Below are 18,515 nucleotides of genomic sequence, written 5' to 3'. Positions count from 1 at the left end.
ACAACCGTTAGTGGTGACTGGTGCCCACTGGGAGTGGAGGGGCAGGAAGCAGGAAGCCCAACAATAAGTTGAGCGTGAGCCAATGGGATGTGGAACCGATTCAACCTAGTTTTGTCCCCCTTCCCCTTCCAGCGGTTCCCCTCACAGAGCTACACTTCCCAGAGAGGTTTAACAAGCAGAGAGCCTAGGACTTGCGGATCAGAAGGTCGGCGGTTCGAATCCCCGTGACGGGGTGAGCTCCCGTTGCTCGGTCCCTGCTCCTGCCAACCTAGCAGTTCGAAGCATGTCAAAGTGCAAGTAGATAAATAGGTACCGCTCCGGCAGGAAGGTAAACAGCGTTTCCGTGCGCTGCTCTGGTTTTGCCAGAAGCGGCTTAGTCATGCTGGCCACATGACCTGGAAGCTGTACGCCGGCTCGCTCGGCCAATAAAGTGAGATGAGCGCCGCAACCCCAAAGTCGGTCACGACTGGACCTAATAGCCAGGGGTCCCTTTACCTTTACCTCCCTCCCAGGGAACCCTGGAAACTGTATCTATGTGGGGGGAATAGGGGTCTGTTAACAACTCTCAGCCCCTTTAAACTAGGTTCCCAGGATTTTGGGGAGAAGCCATGACTGTTTAAAGTGGTATGATGATGCTTTATATGTATTGTGTAGATGAGGCATAGTTCTGCCTTTGTTCCTATTTTCCTCTTTGTTGAATTCTACAAAGGCAATACTGACACTAAGGAGGAGGGGGGAGGTGGCTGACAGCCAGTGCCACCCTCTAGACTGCTTTAAAGTACTGTAATGAGGTAAGCATGTGGGGGCTGACTCAAGGCAGACTGATCTTGGTGGGGCTGCCGCGTTATGGACCAACATAAAGCATGTTTACAGCGCAACACACAGCATGACTTGGACACGCGACAGTCAAATGCCAGCAGAATTAAGTACAAGTGAAAAAAGGAAGCCACCCACCCAAAGCAGGAACACTTTCAAATGGCTGACTAATTCTGAGTCACCTCTTTCGCAGCCCTTTCCCTTCCCTCCTTTCTCATGCTTTCCTTTAGGACTGGAGTTATTAGGGTTGCAAACCTCATGAAGCATCATACCTGATGTTTCTCTCCCTGCCAACTCTCAAACCCACCCCAATGTTGGTTCCGAACCTCAGGGTTTTCCACCTGAAGTTTTTACGACCCAAACCATAACCAAATTGAAAGCTGAGAAGGGCAGTGTTCACAATATGTTGCAAATACATGTGTGTGTATGTTTGTTTGTTTGTTTGTTGCTTGCATTTTTATCCCACCTATTTCTCCAAGAGACATCACCTTGCCAACAAAGGTCCGCATAGTTAAAGCTATGGTTTTCCCAGTAGTGATGTATGGATGTGCGAGCTGGACCATAAAGAAAGCTGATCGCCAAAGAATTGATGCTTTTGAATTATGGTGCTGGAGGAGACTCTTCTGCGCCTGGCGTGGCCCACCGTGGGCTTGGCCTCCTCCCTATGGTGCTGGAGGAGACTCTTGAGAGTCCCATGGACTGCAAGAAGATCAAACCTCTCCATTCTGAAGGAAATCAGCCCTGAGTGCTCACTGGAAGGACAGATCCTGAAGCTGAGGCTCCAGTACTTTGGCCACTTCTTGAGAAGAGAAGACTCCCTGGAAAAGACCCTGATGTTGGGAAAGATGGAGGGCACAAGGAGAAGGGGACGACAGAGGACAAGATGGTTGGACAGTGTTCTCGAAGCTACCAGCATGAGTTTGACCAAACTGCGGGAGGCAGTGGAAAACAGGAGTGCCTGGCGTGCTCTGGTCCATGGGGTCACAAAGAGTCGGACACGACTAAACGACTAAACAACAATAATGTTTCTCCAAGAAACTCAAGGTGGTATACATGATTCTCCCCCTCATTTAATCCCCAATACAGCCCTCTGGGGTAGGTGAGGTTGAGAGGCAGTGAATGGCCCAAGGTCACCCGGTGAGCTTCACAGCCGAGTGGGGATCTGAAACCTGGGTCTCTAGGTCATAGCCTGACACTCTAACCACTACACCACACTGGCTCTCTGAATGGGTGCCAAGAATTGCTTGAAGTGTAGGACTGTTAAGGGAAGCGGGGGGCTCCTGAAGGGCAAAATGATGGGGAAGGAAGAGTTAGGATTTAAAATGCAGGTGGTGGGTTTGGGATCAGGGTAGAGCAGGCTTCCTTAACCTCGGCCCTCCAGATGTTTTGAGACTACAATTCCCATCATCCCTGACCACTGGTCCTGCTGGCTAGGGATCATGTGAGTTGTAGGCCAAAAACATCTGAAGGGCTGAGGTTGAGGAAGCCTGGGGTAGAGGGTGGATATGGTTCATAGGTAATGGGCAGAGAGGACCTTTTCAGTGGTGGCATCCCAGTTGCAGAATGCCCTCCCCAGAGAGACTTGCCTGGTATCTACATTATGGCCGCTTTGGCACCAGATGAAGACCTTATTAATTTTCCAAGGTGTTTCAAATTCTTAAGAACATCTGGTGCTTTTTAATACTGTTTTATATGACTGACTGGTGGTGTTATATCTACTTTTATTGTGATTAACTTTTATTGTGATTAACTGCATATTTTTACACCATTTTAGAAAACATTGTTCACTGCCCAGAACATATCAGTTATTAAAGGTATTCAAATGATGCATTATTTTATTTTACTGTATTATATTATTTTACTGTTGTTAGCTGCTCTGAGCCCGGCTTTGGCTGGGGAGGGCGGGATATAAATAAAATTTTATTATTTTTATTATTATGATGTAAATAAATGGAAGTTTCCTATTTTGGGAGTTTCTGTGTAAATAGAATAGTTCTTTTGAAAGTTCTACTACAAGCAATACTGCACTCACCTACAAACTGAGATTATTTGTCTTCAGTTCCCTTATGACTAAAAACTGTTAAATTAGCAAATCCTGTTCTGCCTCCCACAGAAGTCACATCCAAACACCCACCCCCAAAGCAAAGGGTTCATGGTGAGACGGTGATAGTACACACGTATAGCAAGCTTCCTCCATTTTTCTACCTCCACAGGAATTACAAAAAAGTTTGGCAATTCAAGGGAAGTGGGGCTGATGAAATATGATCAGGAGGGAAAACCTCAGCGTGTTGTGCCAGATACTTAGCGCTTCTCTGTCACTGTAATTTGCTTACGTGCTACTTTCAAGTCCTCACTGCTGTTCCGTTTTTCTGTAAGTGTAAGTCAGCAGTGAATTGTACATTCCACCTTCCGGGAAGCACCTGCTTTCCACCACGACAGTATCATTAGTTAAACAACTCCATATCCTGTACTATGCATTACAACAGCAAACAAAGCAATTTTTTTCCCCATAGGGAAAAAATGGTTTTTGAGAAAATGAAATAAACCGAATGTTGCCAAAACACACGCCCTCCTTCCACCTAACAAGGCAGCAGCCCAGAAAGACTGGTCTTGTTGTAGTGGAACAAAAGGTTCAGAACAGAGGAAATATCACCTGACACCTTTTATTTAACACAGAGCCACATGACAGGTTTAATATAGCCACTAGAGCCCTAGAACAGCAAAGGCATTTTTTAAAAGTATATATCACTTTTCTTACATACTCATAGTACGTCACATTATATTATTCCTGCTATCCTTAATGACAAACCTGTAAAATAAGCCGGTATTATACGGTATGACAGCTGAGCTGGGCAAATGAGGCCTGAGACTAAGGAAACAATGTTTGATCACAGCTTCCTGGTGAGTATATAGCTGGAATGTCCCCCAATCTCATCGTTCTGCTACGCTAACTCTCAGTTGGGACATAGCAATGACGCTGTAGGCAGAATATCAGTCTTCCATTGGATCCTGCCTGAGGGATTATTCCCGGGAAAGTAGTCAAGATCGACTAGCAGATGAAGGTCCAAGTGGTAAGACAAAACAAGAAGTGGCACAGAAGACTGGTCTTCAACAGTGGGTCACACCCTGAGCTCGGGTAAGTTGTGCCAGGAGGCCTACATTTTCAGGGGCGTGCTTTGTAAATATGTGATATATTGCTATCTTAAAAGTATAAATACTGTTGAGAGGACAGTTTTTACAAGCTCTAGAACATTCTTATTGAATGTGGAAAGAAAGGGAATTGAAGCCTCCAACGTGGGGAGGTTTGAGAAATAATAGTTTCTACATAGCCCTTGTAATCCTATTCTGCAAATTTAATCCTCTGCTAAATTCAACAACAGTAATGCAATGATGGACCGTAACACCATCTTGCTGCCTGCCGCTTGCTTGGCCTCCCTGCCGGAAAAAGTGGGTGGGGATTCAAACTCGCAGGATTCGCAAGAAACATTTCCGAAGAATAAACACGGCATCAGAACACAATCAACAGGAAGTCCTGCTTGCAACACAATAGCCAAGCTAAAGGGGCTCGGAGATCCCACAGAAGGAAATTCCAAGTCAACCATTACAGAAAATGTTAAAAGCGATCCTGCGCAGAAAGACTAGAAAAATCACTCCAGGAAAGTATAATTATTTAACAATACTGTGCAGGCCAAAGCAGTAGGATACGTAGCATCTGCTTGAAATATTGTTTTTCAACCCAACAATCACAAAAGTCAGTTGCTCCCAGTTTACAGCATTCATTGGAGTGAACCACTACAGAGGCATTGAACTAGGGCTGCTATGCATCCGGAAAATCCTGGACATCGTCGGGATTTTGCTTCCAAAAATGGTGTCTGGGCAGAATATGTAATTTCCGTTTAAAATGTCCAGGAACACCTGGACATATGGCAACCCATGTCTCCAGCCAGTCACCCACCATGAGCACGCGGGATGGATCCACACCAAAGCGCTCTACAATGCACTCAAACATATACGTATTTGGCTTCCCAATTACCATTGCTTTGCACCCAGATGCTGTTTCAACTGCAGCAGTGAGACTCCCTGTCCCTGGGGTGCGCTGCTCGCTGCGGGAGAAGCGGTGCTCCAGCTTGGGCACCAAGCAGCGGCTGTTGTTGGGAGACGAAGAGGGTGGCCTTGTCGTTGTGGCTGAGGAGCTCAACAGCCTCCCCCAGAAAATAGGTCAACTGTTTTGTCCGGGTTTTCACTTTCTGAAATATGGCAATGCTACATTGAACTCCCTATGCCAGTGGTTTTCAACCAATGCCTTGAATGATGGTCAGGGGTGCCGCAGGCAACACTGGCCTCTGTCCCTCTTTCCTTCCTTCCCTCCCTCCCTCTGATGCCCTCTCACGTCTCTGCCTCCCAAAGGCCTGCACAGCTGTCTGTTGCAGCCCTGGTGCCTCTGGGGCTGGCCAGGGAATGCTGGTTGCCAGGAGCTGAGGCAGCCCTTGCTGTTGGGAATGGACAGACAAGTCACAGGCCCTTGTGGGGAAGTGTGAGGAGGTACCTCTCTTGGGGGCCGGGGGGCAGCTCAGAGACCATGGGTGGCGGCTGTGGCTGCCCAGAGGACTCCCAAGGAAAGGGGAGGGGAGGCTGAGGGGAACACTCCGCAAGGGAGCGTGTTCGAAAAGCGTGAGCGGGGGCCAGGTCTGCAGGCAAGGGGTGAAATAACTGGGCTCCTGAGCCCCACAGGGGTGCCACAGAAAGAATGTAGTTGGTCAAGGCAGCTGTGGACTCAAAAAGGTTGAAAACCTCTGCCCTATGCATCACCTGATGTGGGGGGGGATGTTCAATCAAGCTTTCTTCAAGCTTCGGGGAGTTTGGGAACTGACTGGTGCACCCAACCCAAGCACACATCATCTGATGCATGGGGAGGCTCAATCCTGCTTTTTGAAGCTGCGTCTCTGCTGCCTAATCCCCAGCACCGACAGGAAGATATGAGAGTTAAAACAGTTTAAAGCATCACCAAAGCTGTATACAACAGAATGGAAGCCTGGGACAGATGTGAAGATTCAGCATCACAGCCTGAGGAAACAACATACCAGTCTTGGCTATTAATGGCATCTCCATATCCTGGAGTGTCGACTACCGTGAGACGGAGCTTCACCCCTCGCTCCTCTATTTCTACGGTGGAAGCTTCAATCTGGACCGTTCTCTCTATTTTCTCTAGAAGAGAAATGTCATATAATGTTAAAAGTTTCCTGGCCAACAAAGCAGTAAAATGTTATTCAAACTACTGAGGGAGGGAGGGAATATATAATAGAAATTAGGCAGGAAATGACATCCCACACAAAAGAAATGCTTCTTATGGCCAGTCTGAATCCCCAAGGATTCCTGTGTATCCAATGCATGTGCCCAGCCTTTACTGAGAATTCCTCAGTGGTTGCCCTCAAAGAACTTGAAAGTAGCATGAGGATTTTGACGATTCTGTTGTAGCCACGGAGACCACCCTGTTCCATGTCTCACCACCACCTCATGGTGCAGAGGGTGAGAATGAAGAACAAGGCCTTCTCCCTGACAGCTCCCTGGCTATGGAATCCCTTGCCCCATGAAACCCAGCTGATGCCCTTCCTTTTCACAGTCAGGAATGGGGCTAAGACAATACTATATAAAAGTGTGTTTCATCAGGATCCTCTTTAATCTGTTTCAGTTTCAGTTTGGCTGCTGTGTTTTTACGTCACAAAGCACTCTTAAGGCCACTTTGACAGTCACGGAGAATCCTGGGAACTGTAGTGCCCACCTCACAGAGGTACAGTTCCTTGCACTCTTAACAAACTACAGTTCCCAATAGTCTCTATGACTGTCAAAGCGGTCTAGGTAAAGGTAAAGGTAAAGGTACCCCTGCCCGTACGGGCCAGTCTTGACAGACTCTGGGGTATTGCGCCCATCTAACTCAAGAGGCCGGGGGCCAGCTCTGTCCGGAGACACTTCCGGGTCACGTGGCCAGCGTGACAAAGCTGCATCTGGCGAGCCAGCGCAGCACACGGAACGCCGTTTACCTTCCCGCTGGTAAGCGGTCCCTATTTATCTACTTGAACCCAGGGGTGCTTTCGGTCTAAGAGTGCTTTAAATATGTGGTGTGGATATGATAGTATTGCTGCTGTTTGCAATTTGGCAATCCCACAAGCCTATTTGGGAGTTCAACCCAGCTCCATAATCATGTAGTGCAGGAAAGTGGGGAAACCCAACAGTCTCATTGAGAACGCGTGTCTGTATAGGGCAGCCTGCTTTAAGTGCTCAGGTTGCCTCCCTATGACTTAGAACTCTGGGCAGTCAGGGTTCTAAATCACAGGGGTAACTTAAGAGCAGGCCTCCCTCTATAGAGGAACTCCCCCCCCCATGCATGGATGACTGCCTGGGGGTGGGGCTGGTAGGACTCAGGATGGGGTTAGGGCCAGGAAGGATAGTGATGATGTCCCACTTCCACATAATAGCACTCACATGGAGTGAACACCCAAACAGAGTAATTGTGTTATGGTTAATGGTTGCTTTACTGCCACTTTTATGGTTTTCTGGTGGCTGTTAGTTGTCCTGTGGTGTCTCAGTTGGGGTGAAACAGTTCAGAAAGCAAGACTGAAGCTGCCTCGGGCATGCAGAACACAGTGAGTGGCCTTTGAGGATCCTGTCAACTGGCTAGTTTATGGCACTTCGTTCCAAAAAAGCATGAAGCTTTTTTTTCTCTTTCTTTTAAGTCATTCTTTAAAGGATAGATAGGCAGAACACTGTGGGAAATTAGAAGACAACCAGAGTAGACAATATAACGATTTCAGTGACAAGTGAGAAGTACTTTGATGTCATCAACAGAAGCATTGATGCGAAAAAGAACATGAGACAAAAGGCAGCAAAGGAGCCAAGTTGAATGGGATAAGGAACAATTTGCAACATGCTCCTTATATAATGATGTACAAAAGGTGCAAGCCAGAATATATATTTATTAGGAATGCAGTATTAATTGAGCCAATCAGTCCATGAAAAATACTGGACTCAGTAAATCGAGTTTTGCATCCATGTCAATCCTCCACACCCACCTGTTGCACTTATAATCTCTCACTGTCTTCCCCTCTGTCTTAGAAGGAAGCAGAGATCCCTTGTCTTCCTACAAACTCCAGTAGATGACAAGGGAACTCTGCTTCATGCTAAGCTGGGGAGATGAAAAACAGTAACTTCAACCTCAATAGTGGGCTAATACTTCAGCATGTCAATCAAGCATTTCTGCACCCTGGCGCACTTTGAGGATGAACTGGATGTATTAGCGCATGTGTTTGGCTAAATCATTTGCAACTGCAAATTGCAAACTACATTCAGAAGCATAATAGTCCTTCTAATGGCAAACTCAGATAGCAAGAGCCAACAAAATATGAGAGGAACCATGTATATTACCATCCCACCAGCTTTTGAAGATGTACCTAAACCTTCTGTTTTAATTTCTCCAATGCTTTATTCTCTATTCTAAGTAACAATGTTTGTATAACTGGTTTTTCTAATTCATAACCCCCATACAATCTTATTTTGGCGTGAAGTAGTATAAATAATAGCCAAAAACAGACCACTGAGAAACAAAAGAGAGGTACATGCAGAAATATGAAAATGTAAAAAGGCCACAAACAAAAAAACCCAGCCACAATTGTTTACAATTAAGAGTGTACATGTGCTATAACCCCAATATCTGCTTTTTAGGTTCTACATGCGTTATAAGCCACTTGGAGACCTTTGCACAACAAGCAGCTAATAATAATGTTGAATAGCAGTTGGAAAAGAGAAGAACAGGAAGCTGGGGAGAGCAGGATCTTCTGCTTGAGCCTCAGACCCAATGGGCCAAATGCAGAATGTGGCCCTCCAGCCCTCTCTACCCAGGCCTTGAAACTCTCCCAAGGCTGCCCTCCTTCCCTAGGCCACTCCACACACCCTTTCTGCCTAGCTGGTATGCATCTTGGTGAAGGTGCTTCTCACCTGCCCAGGTGGAAGTAGGCTGCATATAGGAGTGCAAAAGCCTTTGACTTTTGAGAGGCTGGAATGTAGTCTACTGTGCGGAAGTTAGTGTCACAGTTATGCCCCACCCATTTTTGCCTCTGGCCTGGCCCATTACCGACATGCAGCCTGTGGAAGGTGCTCCAACCCTGGTTTATAGTATCAGGGGAGGGAAGCAGGAGAGAAATGGCTTCCCAGCTAGAATGAACCCCAAACAGACACACTCCTACTAGAAAGTGCAGTTATTCTTCCATCAGAGGTCTTCCGTTTAATACACCTCAATCACTTAATTCATTGATTAAATCTACAGTTTGTTGTTGGTTGTTGTTTTTTTAATGAAGCTACAGCCCTGATATTTATGAAAAGAAGTCTATCATCATCAGTACATAAGAACAGCCTTGTGCAAGCAAAATATCAGAGGAAGCAAAGCATGTGAAATCAGAAAGCGAGCGTTAGGAACAAACCAATTTACCTGCAGCTCCAGGAATGTAACGTTCAGGATAGAGATCAGTCAGAAATAAACTGTTGATTAAAGTGGATTTTCCCAAGCCAGATTCACCTGTAAATGAGATGGATGTTTAATTCCTGGAATAATTTCGCCCCCCACTTTCATGCAAGCCACAGGTTTATCTCTTGCGGCCAGTATCCACCCTGGTTTTATAAGATAACGACATCAAAGGCTTTCCTAAGCTTAGCTAAAGTAAACAGGAAAAACAAGCCTGAGGAAAGTGAGCTGTGTGAATTCTAAATTTAATCCACCTATTTTCATAACGCAACCCTTAAGGCCAAATTAAGTGCTCTAATCAAATACCTACAAGACAAGCATCTTTCCAGCACTTTCTCTACAGTTCCTGTTTTTATTTGATTCATGTTTATCTCTCGATATCAAGTAAGTTCATGCATCACCACCACCCCACACTCGAAAAAGCAAAAGTTGGGGTGAATGGCTGTGGAGGAAATTTGGTCTCCTAAAATCACACAGCATTAGTCCATTCATTTCTGAGGTGGTAGCCATCAAAGATGGCTCAAGGTATTTGGGTTGGCTTGAATGAAAGGCAAGGTGTCCCACTCCCCTTTGCACATTCAGAAGCTAGCTGAATGTGGAGTGAGTCTTACTTCAATGCTGGTGGCAAGACAGCATCCTCTATCGCACATGAATGGGGGCCAGCTAGCAGAAGGGGTACTGGACAGGCCACACACAACTGTGTCCACAGCTCACTGCCACCGTTGCCCCACAGACATAGGTAAAGGTAAAGGTAAAGGTACCCCTGTCCGTACGGGCCAGTCTTGCCAGACTCTAGGGTTGTGCGCTCATCTCACTCTATAGCCCAGGAGCCAGTGCTGTCTGCAGACACTTCCGGGTCACGTGGCCAGTGTGACAAGCTGCATCTGACGAGCCAGCGCAGCACACGGAACGCCGTTTACCTTCCCGCTGGTAAGCGGTCCCTATTTATCTACTTGCACCCAGGAGTGCTTTCAAACTGCTAGGTGGGCAGGCGCTGGGACCGAACGACGGGAGTGCACCCCGCCGCGAGGATTCGAACCGCCGACCATACGATCGGTAAGTGCTAGGCGCTGGGTTTTACCCACAGTGCCACCCACGTCCTGCCCCACAGACATAGAAGGGGACATTTTGGCAAGCCTACCTCCACCCTGAAAAAAAAACCTGGAGCCATTTCCCTCTGCCTTCTGTGTGGCCCTGGCAGCTCTTTCGACATATGAAGGTTCTGACTAGGGAGGGAAGAATCTGCCAGTTTTGGTCCTCTCAGTTTCCCATCTTAAATTCGGTTCCCCACATTTCTGCAGCAATTCATGGTTTTCGTATATATATTTTTTTTAAATCCTCACAAAAATTCTTCAACATTTCAGTGCAAACTTCTCCACACATTATTGTGTACATTTTTGACTTAATGTACACATTTTTGCAAGCAGCTTCTCTTAACATAATGAATTTCTGTATGTTATTTTCCCTAATGTATTCCTCTTTATGCTCGCTTTTACCTAATATATCCATTTTTGGAAGCATTGTTTGGTCAGAGAACCACATCACAAAATTTGGACTAAGTGTGAATTTCAAACCATGACTGCCTTTCAGTTCTCATATTCTTTCAGAAAGTGCAAATTTGATAGATTTGGCTTTAATTTTTATTTTATTTAAATGCAAACCAAATCAAATTTCTCCCCCATTCCACAACTGTGTCTCAAAAGAATTTTGACCGTTCTTGTAAGCTTCCCAAGTGCTCTCATAGACAACTTAGAGGAAGTGAGTCAGAGGGAGTTTTGGTGGTGTTAAAACCTAACCGCAGTCAATCTTGGTACAAATGACTTTCCAATAATAGTCTAGGTTCAGTGTCTTAATGACATAATCTCTAACCGCGAGAAAATGTTCTCTCACTAGCAGCTTCCCTAAACAGACCAAAGTGGACAGCACTTGTGAAATAATACACGTATGTACCAACATTTATCGGCCTAGTGGAGACGTAAGTCACCAAACCACATCTAGGAGATTGGGTGCAACTCGCAAACTTGGTCACTTTCATCTCCCTCCCTTCCTCAGGCACCAGTTTCCTCCAACTTCTCATTTTGGATACAACTAGGGTACATTTGTATCTGCCCACAACTAGACATGGTCCACTTAAATGCAACCAAAGTTGGGAACAGAAGCAGCGATGGCCACCGGTTTTGATGGCATTAAAAAGGGATTTGACAAAATTCATGTAGGATGAGGCTATCAATGGCTACACCTACAAAAAGGAAAGCGGGGGGGGGAAGAAGAGCTCACAAGCTTGAGGGTCCTTTCAAACTTTCAACCATTGTTGGGGTAGCTGCTGGAAGATTACATCTGCATTGGGCCTCATTTCCAAGCTTCCATTCATGGTGCCTCCCAACTGCCTGCATTTTGCAGAAGCAATTCCAACACAAACCAGATGTTTGGGTTTGTGTAAATGAAGTGGAATAGGGACGCGGGTGGCGCTGTGGGTTAAACCACAGAGCCTAGGACTTGCCGATCAGAAGGTCGGCGGTTCGAATCCCCACGATGGGGTGAGCTCCCGTTGCTCGGTCCCTGCTCCTGCCAACCTAGCAATTCGAAAGCACGTCAAAGTGCAAGTAGATAAATAGGTACCACTCCGGCGGGAAGGTAAACGGCGTTTCCGTGCGCTGCTCTGGTTCGCCAGAAGCGGCTTAGTCATGCTGGCCACATGAGCTAGACACTGTCTGCGGACAAACGCCGGCTCCCTCGGCCAATAAAGCGAGATGAGCGCCGCAACCCCAGTGTCGGTCACGACTGGACCTAATGGTCAGAGGTCCCTTTACCCTTTACCTTTAAATGAAGTGGAATAAAGCATTCTGTCATGATACACACGCATACACACAAACCCTGGACTTTCTGCAGTTTGGAAATTGATGGGGAAATGCACTGAAAAGCGAGGGGTGGAGGAATGACTAACAGGAAGACATGAAAACACTCTGCAAGCATACTGTATAAAAATGAATGCAAAATGAATTATCATTGTTGTATAACGGGGTGGGGAGCTTCCAGCCCAAGGGCAAATGCAGCCCTCAAGGTCTCTCCATCTGACCCTCATGACTCTCCCCAGGCTACATCCTCTCTTGCCTGGTCACATCCCTCACTGACCCTCATCACACCCCAATTGTTCTTCCCAGGCTGGAATGTCCACTTGAACTGGAGGAAAACTCAGTCGGTAGAACATGTGACTCTTAATCTCAGGGTTGTGGGTTCAAGCTCCACCTTGCGCAAAAGATTTCTGCATTGCAAGGTGTTGGACTAGATGACCCTTGAAATCCCTTCCTACTCTTACGATTTTATGATCTAAGAACTCCGATAACGCCTCTTGCTTGCCTGGTTGGAGGATGGAGAGGGATGTGTGAGTGTATGTAAAAACTAACCTGCTGTACAAAGGTAAAATCTGCATTCAAACACAGATTGGTTTCAAATCATAAAATTATTATTATTATTTAGAAGACATCTGAAGGCAGCCCTGTATATGGAAGTTTTTTTTAATGTTTAATGTTTTATTATGTTTTTATATATGTTGGAAGCTGGGGCAATCCAGTCAGATGGGTGGGGTACTAATAATACTAATACAAATACAGTGGTACCTTGGGTTAAGTACTTAATTCGTTCCGGAGGTCCGTTCTTAACCTGAAACTGTTCTTAACCTGAAGCACCACTTTAGCTAATGGGGCCTCCTGCTGCTGCCGCGCCGCTGCTGTGTGATTTCTGTACTCATCCTGAAGCAAAGTTCTTAACCCGAGGTACTATTTCTGGGTTAGTGGAGTCTGTAGCCTGAAGCGTATGTAACCTGAAGCGTATGTAACCTGAGGTACCACTGTACTACTAATAATAATATTCATTGCTCCACCCACTATTGCACCTTACATCACAGGCCCTCAGAAAGTTGCCCAGAAGAGAACTGTCCTTTGGGCTGAAAAGGGTTCCCTTCCCCTGCCATATACCGTATTTTTTGCTCTATAAGACTCACTTTTTCCCTCCTAAAAAGGGGAAATGTGTGTGCGTCTTACGGAGCGAATGCAGGCTGCGCGGCTATCCCAGAAGCCAGAACAGCAAGAGGGATCACTGCTTTCACTGCGCAGCGATCCCTCTTGCTGTTCTGGCTTCTGAGATTCAGAATATTTTTTTTCTTGTTTTCCTTCTCCAAAAACTAGGTGCGTCTTGTGGTCTGGTGCGTCTTATGGAGCGAAAAATACGGTAACCTTCCTGCAAGCAAATCCCTATTTGCAAATGGTAGAGGTTGAAACTGGGATCTTCTCCATGCAAAACAGATGCCCTGCCACTGAGCTATTTCCCTTCCTTCACCAGCAATGGCAGGAAGGCTGTGCCTCTTTAGTGAGATACTAACCCTTTACCTCGTCTCTTTCCCCACCCCCCAAGAACAGGGACAGACAATTCACAGGAAGAAATCCAGACTGAACTAGCTTCCATATGACAGTTTCAACAATAGATTTCCACACAAAAAGAAGGAAGAACTGATGGAGACACACAAAAGAAAGATATATATTTAACAGCCTAAAATAGTCTAATAATGAAGTGCTTATAAAAAAAGAAGCGGGGGACCACCTACCAACCACCATGAGGGTGAACTCAAAACCTTTCTTGACAGACTTCCTGTGGACTTGGTTGGGGAGATTGGCAAAGCCTACATATCCTGCCGAGTCAGAAAACTGGGGAGACGGAGAAAAACAATAAAAGTTGTGAACTGGACATGGAAGTCAGTTGTAACAAAAGCACAGGGGTGTTATGACAAAAGCACACAAAATGAACCAAGAAGGAATCAACACAAATCGGCAGGACCACAGGGTTGGGTGTTTTGACAGAAGTGGAACAGCAAGAACAATAACTCATGTTTCCTCTTTTCCTGGGGCTCATGTAAATGTTGCATGGGAGGAAATGTTCATGCCATCCCCAAATTTGGAGAACGTGCCCTCTACACATGGAGTGCAGACATCCTGCCCTCACGCAGACTTAGCCACACTTCCTCTTTCGCCACTTCCCGTGTGTGTCGGAAATGGCACAAAGTTCTCTTAATAACCAAATTACTGCTTAATAACCCAACTCATGTTTGAGAATTGTGTGGTTTATACCCAACTGCTGACTATGCAGCAGAGCAAAGGATGGCTGCTGGAAGGCTAACCTTCTGCTCAAATCAATGTCATATAGGACTGTACGGCAGGAGTGGGTAACCCTTTCTGGCTAGTGGGCCAGATCACTATATCTCTACCCCAGGCAGGCCAAATTTGACAGCTGACCACCTGGCAATCACACAATGTCACAGTAATGTCAGGTGGTGCTGCGCTTCGAAGCCCCTTTGAAGTCAGGGCTTCAAAGAGCAGCACGGGGGCTGTTTTGAAAGCCCTTAACATGCAGCCCCACGCTCACAAGTCAGAACACACATACATGCAATGTTGCTAGCACAGCGTTCTGGTAAGGTCTGCCACAAACCCATTCTACTTACCTTCACTTTCTCACCAGATTGAGACATGTTCTCACACTCCAAATTTCAGAGCCTGGATTGGGGTGGGAGGAAGAGAATAGGAAGAAAGTCTGTGTTAAATGGGAAAGCTAAGAATTCATCACATCATTTTTACAGCTATGGCACAGGGAACCAAATAGATGCAGTCCCTCACCCACCTCTGGCTATGGAAATACGTGTTAGGGGAAAGGACTCTTCTGTCCATTATTTGGTATCATTTATTTTATTATCTGTAGAGTGATGGCAACAGGTTGGTTTAAAGTTTTTTGAGTCCCATTGATAAGTTAATTGAACCAGCTACCAGTGGCTGACTTGCAGCTGTTTTATGGAGAGTTGGATTTTATTGCTAGACAGTTGCGGGGTTGGTTTTAGTGCTGATTTGTCATTATGTGCTTTGTTTTTAATATTGCTTATTCTGTTGCACGTCTCCTAGAGTGTATTTTATTGGGTGACTCACAAATAATAAATACTGTAAATAAATTTACTATAACCAAGTTGGAAGCAGCAAACAAAGAAAACATCATTTTGCAAATGAGACAAGAGCGTGGCTCTTCAAGCAGTAGCTTCTGACTCTCAGCTAAGTTGCAATCTGATCGAAGGGGAAAAAAGCTCACATGTGAGCTTCTTGCTCAAAGCTCAGACCACATTGCTCTCAGAAGCCACTCTTGAGTTCCTATATCAATAATTTAGGAATTTTCACCACTGTAACTAAGCCAGGACTAGCAGGTTCTTATGTTTCTGGATTCCCAATAGACTTGTCGTGTAGTTAGGTATATAAAAAAAGAAAGAAACCAACTGCTCCTTTATTCAGAACTTATACAGAAACAAAGGAGGAGAGACTCAAGAAATTTAATCACTGGCCTTCTTGACAAACACATTTCGTGGCCTGAAAAGAAGGAAGTGACCTACAGACAGACACCTGTGACTTCTGGATACAGATGCTTTCCTGTTGCTTACTAATGTTCAGTGTTGCTGGCAGGATGCAACACCAAGTTATAATAGAATGCAAGAGGACTGCTAAATGTTTGCACCAGAAAAAAATGGTTAGAAAATTAGTTGGAGGGAGGAGAATCTTCAGCTTTTCCCCATTGCTCCCCAGCAAATATATAGATCACAAATACATAGATCAACCATTCACAGTGCTTGCCTGTTTGTTAAAGTTCCCCACAGCGCTTTCAGTATATTATTATTACCCATGATTCCCCAGCAGGTCCCAGGGCAGGTCACAACAATCTGAAACTCAGTATTAAAAAGTTAAAACAAGTTACAGCCACAGGAATAGGGTGGGTCCTGAAAACACACAACTCAGGTGTCTGGAAACCAAGACTGATGAGGAACAGTTGAGAGAGTTGGGTATGTTTAGCCTGGAAAAGAGGAGGCTGAGAGGAAATAGGATAGCCATCTTCAAATATCTAAAGGGCTGTCACATGAAGGATGGAGGAAGCTTGTTTTCTGCTGCTCCAGTGACTAGGACCTGAACCAATGGATTCAATTTACAAGAAAGGAGATTCTGACTAAACATCAGGAAAGAGCTGTTCGACACTGGAACAGACTCCCTTGGAAGGTGGTGAACTCTCCCTCACTAGAGGCTATTAAGCACATGGTCATCTGTCATAGATGCTTTCGTTTGACTAGATGCCCCTTGCAATCCCTTCCAACTCTACAATACTATGATTCTATGAAAGGCCAGGGTAAAGATGTGCATCTTCAGTAGAGGTTATCCACACACAAAGGAAAAGGAAAAGCTGGATATGACAAACACTGGCTATGACGGCAAAGCCCCAAACTCTGCAATCAGTCTTAAGTGGTGTTGACTGGTGCCTATCGGGACTGGTACGGCAAAATGCAGGAAGCCAAAACAGCAAGTGGAGCCAGAACCAACAAGAGGGAGAACCAATTAATTTTCATTTTGATCCCATCCTCCTCCTTGCTGAATTCCAGAAGGACAAAACTAAGACCAAGGAGGAGGCAGCTTACAGCCAGTACCACCCCCAGGATTGGTTGTTAAGTAGGAAGGTGGGGAGCTGGAGACTGGCTAAGGGCAGATTGAGCGTGATAGGGCAGTGCCCCTTCATCCTAACAGACCAGCTCCAGCTGCTCTAAACAGTGCAAGAGGTGCTGCAGAGATGTGCATCAAACCCAAATGCACATTTACTCAGAAATTAATTTTCACTGCGTTTGTTCAGTGGCACTTAGCCTTCATTAAGCATGCACAGAACTGCCACCCTCATTAGGTTAGATCAGAAATACGGAACCTGGTGGCAGGACTGGAATGCAGCTCCTATCATCCCTGACTACTGGCTGCACTGGCTGGGGGTGATGGGAGCTGGGAGTTCAATGGCAGATGTTGGCTAACCCTGCTTTAGATGATATGTGTGTGCACTGCAGCCGGCATCTGTTGGAAGAAGCATTTTCTCTTGGACAACAGAGATGAGAGTAGATGGGATCACGTTTGCCATCTGATGTTTTGATAAAACAGTATTTTTTTAAAAAAATCAGCTGCCTAATTAACTAGTCATTAAAAAATAATAATCACCAAACATGTTTTTAAACAATAGTCTCAACGCAACTCTGTTACACGTTTTGTTAAGGACCTCCCCATCCCAAAAAAAGGCAATGCAGCTGTACAAACAGAGCTTTCAGTAGTGCTTGGACGAATGCCCAGGCATCTTTCCTAGAGGTCAGCTGATAGCCGAAGCTGATTTGACTAAGCACCAACGTCCAATAAACTTGTAGCATTCTCAGCCTTCTTTGTAAGCAAAATGTCCAAAACCCATCCTCATATCTTTGTAGGTATGTTTGCAGCCAACCTATGCTACGAGCATCACAGCTGTAGCCCTAAATAAGCTTCACACAGGAGGCCCCAAAAATAATTAATCCTAAGAGACTAAATGGGGGGGTGTTCCCCCGCTGGGCGGTGCTTTCTACCTAGTGCACCAACATAGTAAGAACAGACCTCTTAGTCTCTCCTCTGTCAGTCCGCTTGGTTTCCACATTCATGGAGGAACAGGCTTGTCATCCTCCACTGACAGCATGGAAACAAAATTGGCTTGTACAGGAAGGAAGAAGCAATCCGTCCTGCAGGGATGTGGGGAGCAGAGCCCTCTTCTGACAAACACTCCCACCCCCTAACTGCTTTGCTATTAGTTAAAACTACACATGGCAGTGTGGAAACAAACACAGTCTTGCTTAAGGAACATCTCAACTAAGCAAAAGCAGACCTGATTCACAAAACTGATCAGCAATCAATGCAGAAGCAAATTTCCATATTCGAGGTACCACTGTACTTGACCACACGTGGTTTAACAATTTCTAGAGACACACAAAACTGAACATTTTTTTAAAAAATGAAGTACTGGGCATATTTTGATGTTGTATAACTTGGTAAGGCACCATTCATCAAAGCTGATTTCAGAAGGACACATACTGTACCAATAACATTTCCGATCTCACGGGAGCGCAGGCTTTTGAAAATTACACTCAAAGAGTACAGAGATCCACGTCAGTTGGACATGACAATCAAACACTAGCGTCCAAAGTATGTTGTCATCCCAAAAGTCCATTACGAGATGAGGCCCCCTCTGGAAGAGGCAGGAAGGAACCCAGGTCATTTCCTTTGTAACTTCGGGATGCAAAAAGTAAACTTAGTAGCTGGCATCTGAGGACTTCACTCTCCAG

At 45.6% G+C, this 18,515-nt stretch overlaps 2 protein-coding genes across 2 annotated transcripts in view; one reads left to right on the top strand and one right to left on the bottom strand.

Annotated features, from left to right (window-relative positions):
* Positions 1 to 18,515, top strand: part of C16H22orf39 (chromosome 16 C22orf39 homolog) — a 191,844-nt gene that overhangs the window by 71,576 nt on the left and 101,753 nt on the right. The window lies entirely within an intron of this gene.
* LOC128404030 (septin-2) overlaps positions 1 to 18,515 on the bottom strand; it is a 59,464-nt gene that overhangs the window by 36,042 nt on the left and 4,907 nt on the right. Inside the window, exons 2-5 of the mRNA XM_053369284.1 lie at positions 14,820 to 14,871; positions 13,929 to 14,028; positions 9,296 to 9,382; positions 5,898 to 6,021 (exon numbers count right to left, since the gene is read on the bottom strand). Coding sequence (XP_053225259.1) covers positions 5,898 to 6,021; positions 9,296 to 9,382; positions 13,929 to 14,028; positions 14,820 to 14,846 — 338 coding nt within the window. The 5' untranslated portion in view covers positions 14,847 to 14,871. The remainder of the gene's footprint in view (positions 1 to 5,897; positions 6,022 to 9,295; positions 9,383 to 13,928; positions 14,029 to 14,819; positions 14,872 to 18,515) is intronic.

Source organism: Podarcis raffonei, chromosome 16 (genome assembly GCF_027172205.1).
Source record: "Podarcis raffonei isolate rPodRaf1 chromosome 16, rPodRaf1.pri, whole genome shotgun sequence".
NCBI lineage: Eukaryota > Metazoa > Chordata > Lepidosauria > Squamata > Lacertidae > Podarcis > Podarcis raffonei.
Note: the sequence above shows the minus strand (reverse complement) of the source record. Positions and strands in the feature narration are given on the sequence as shown.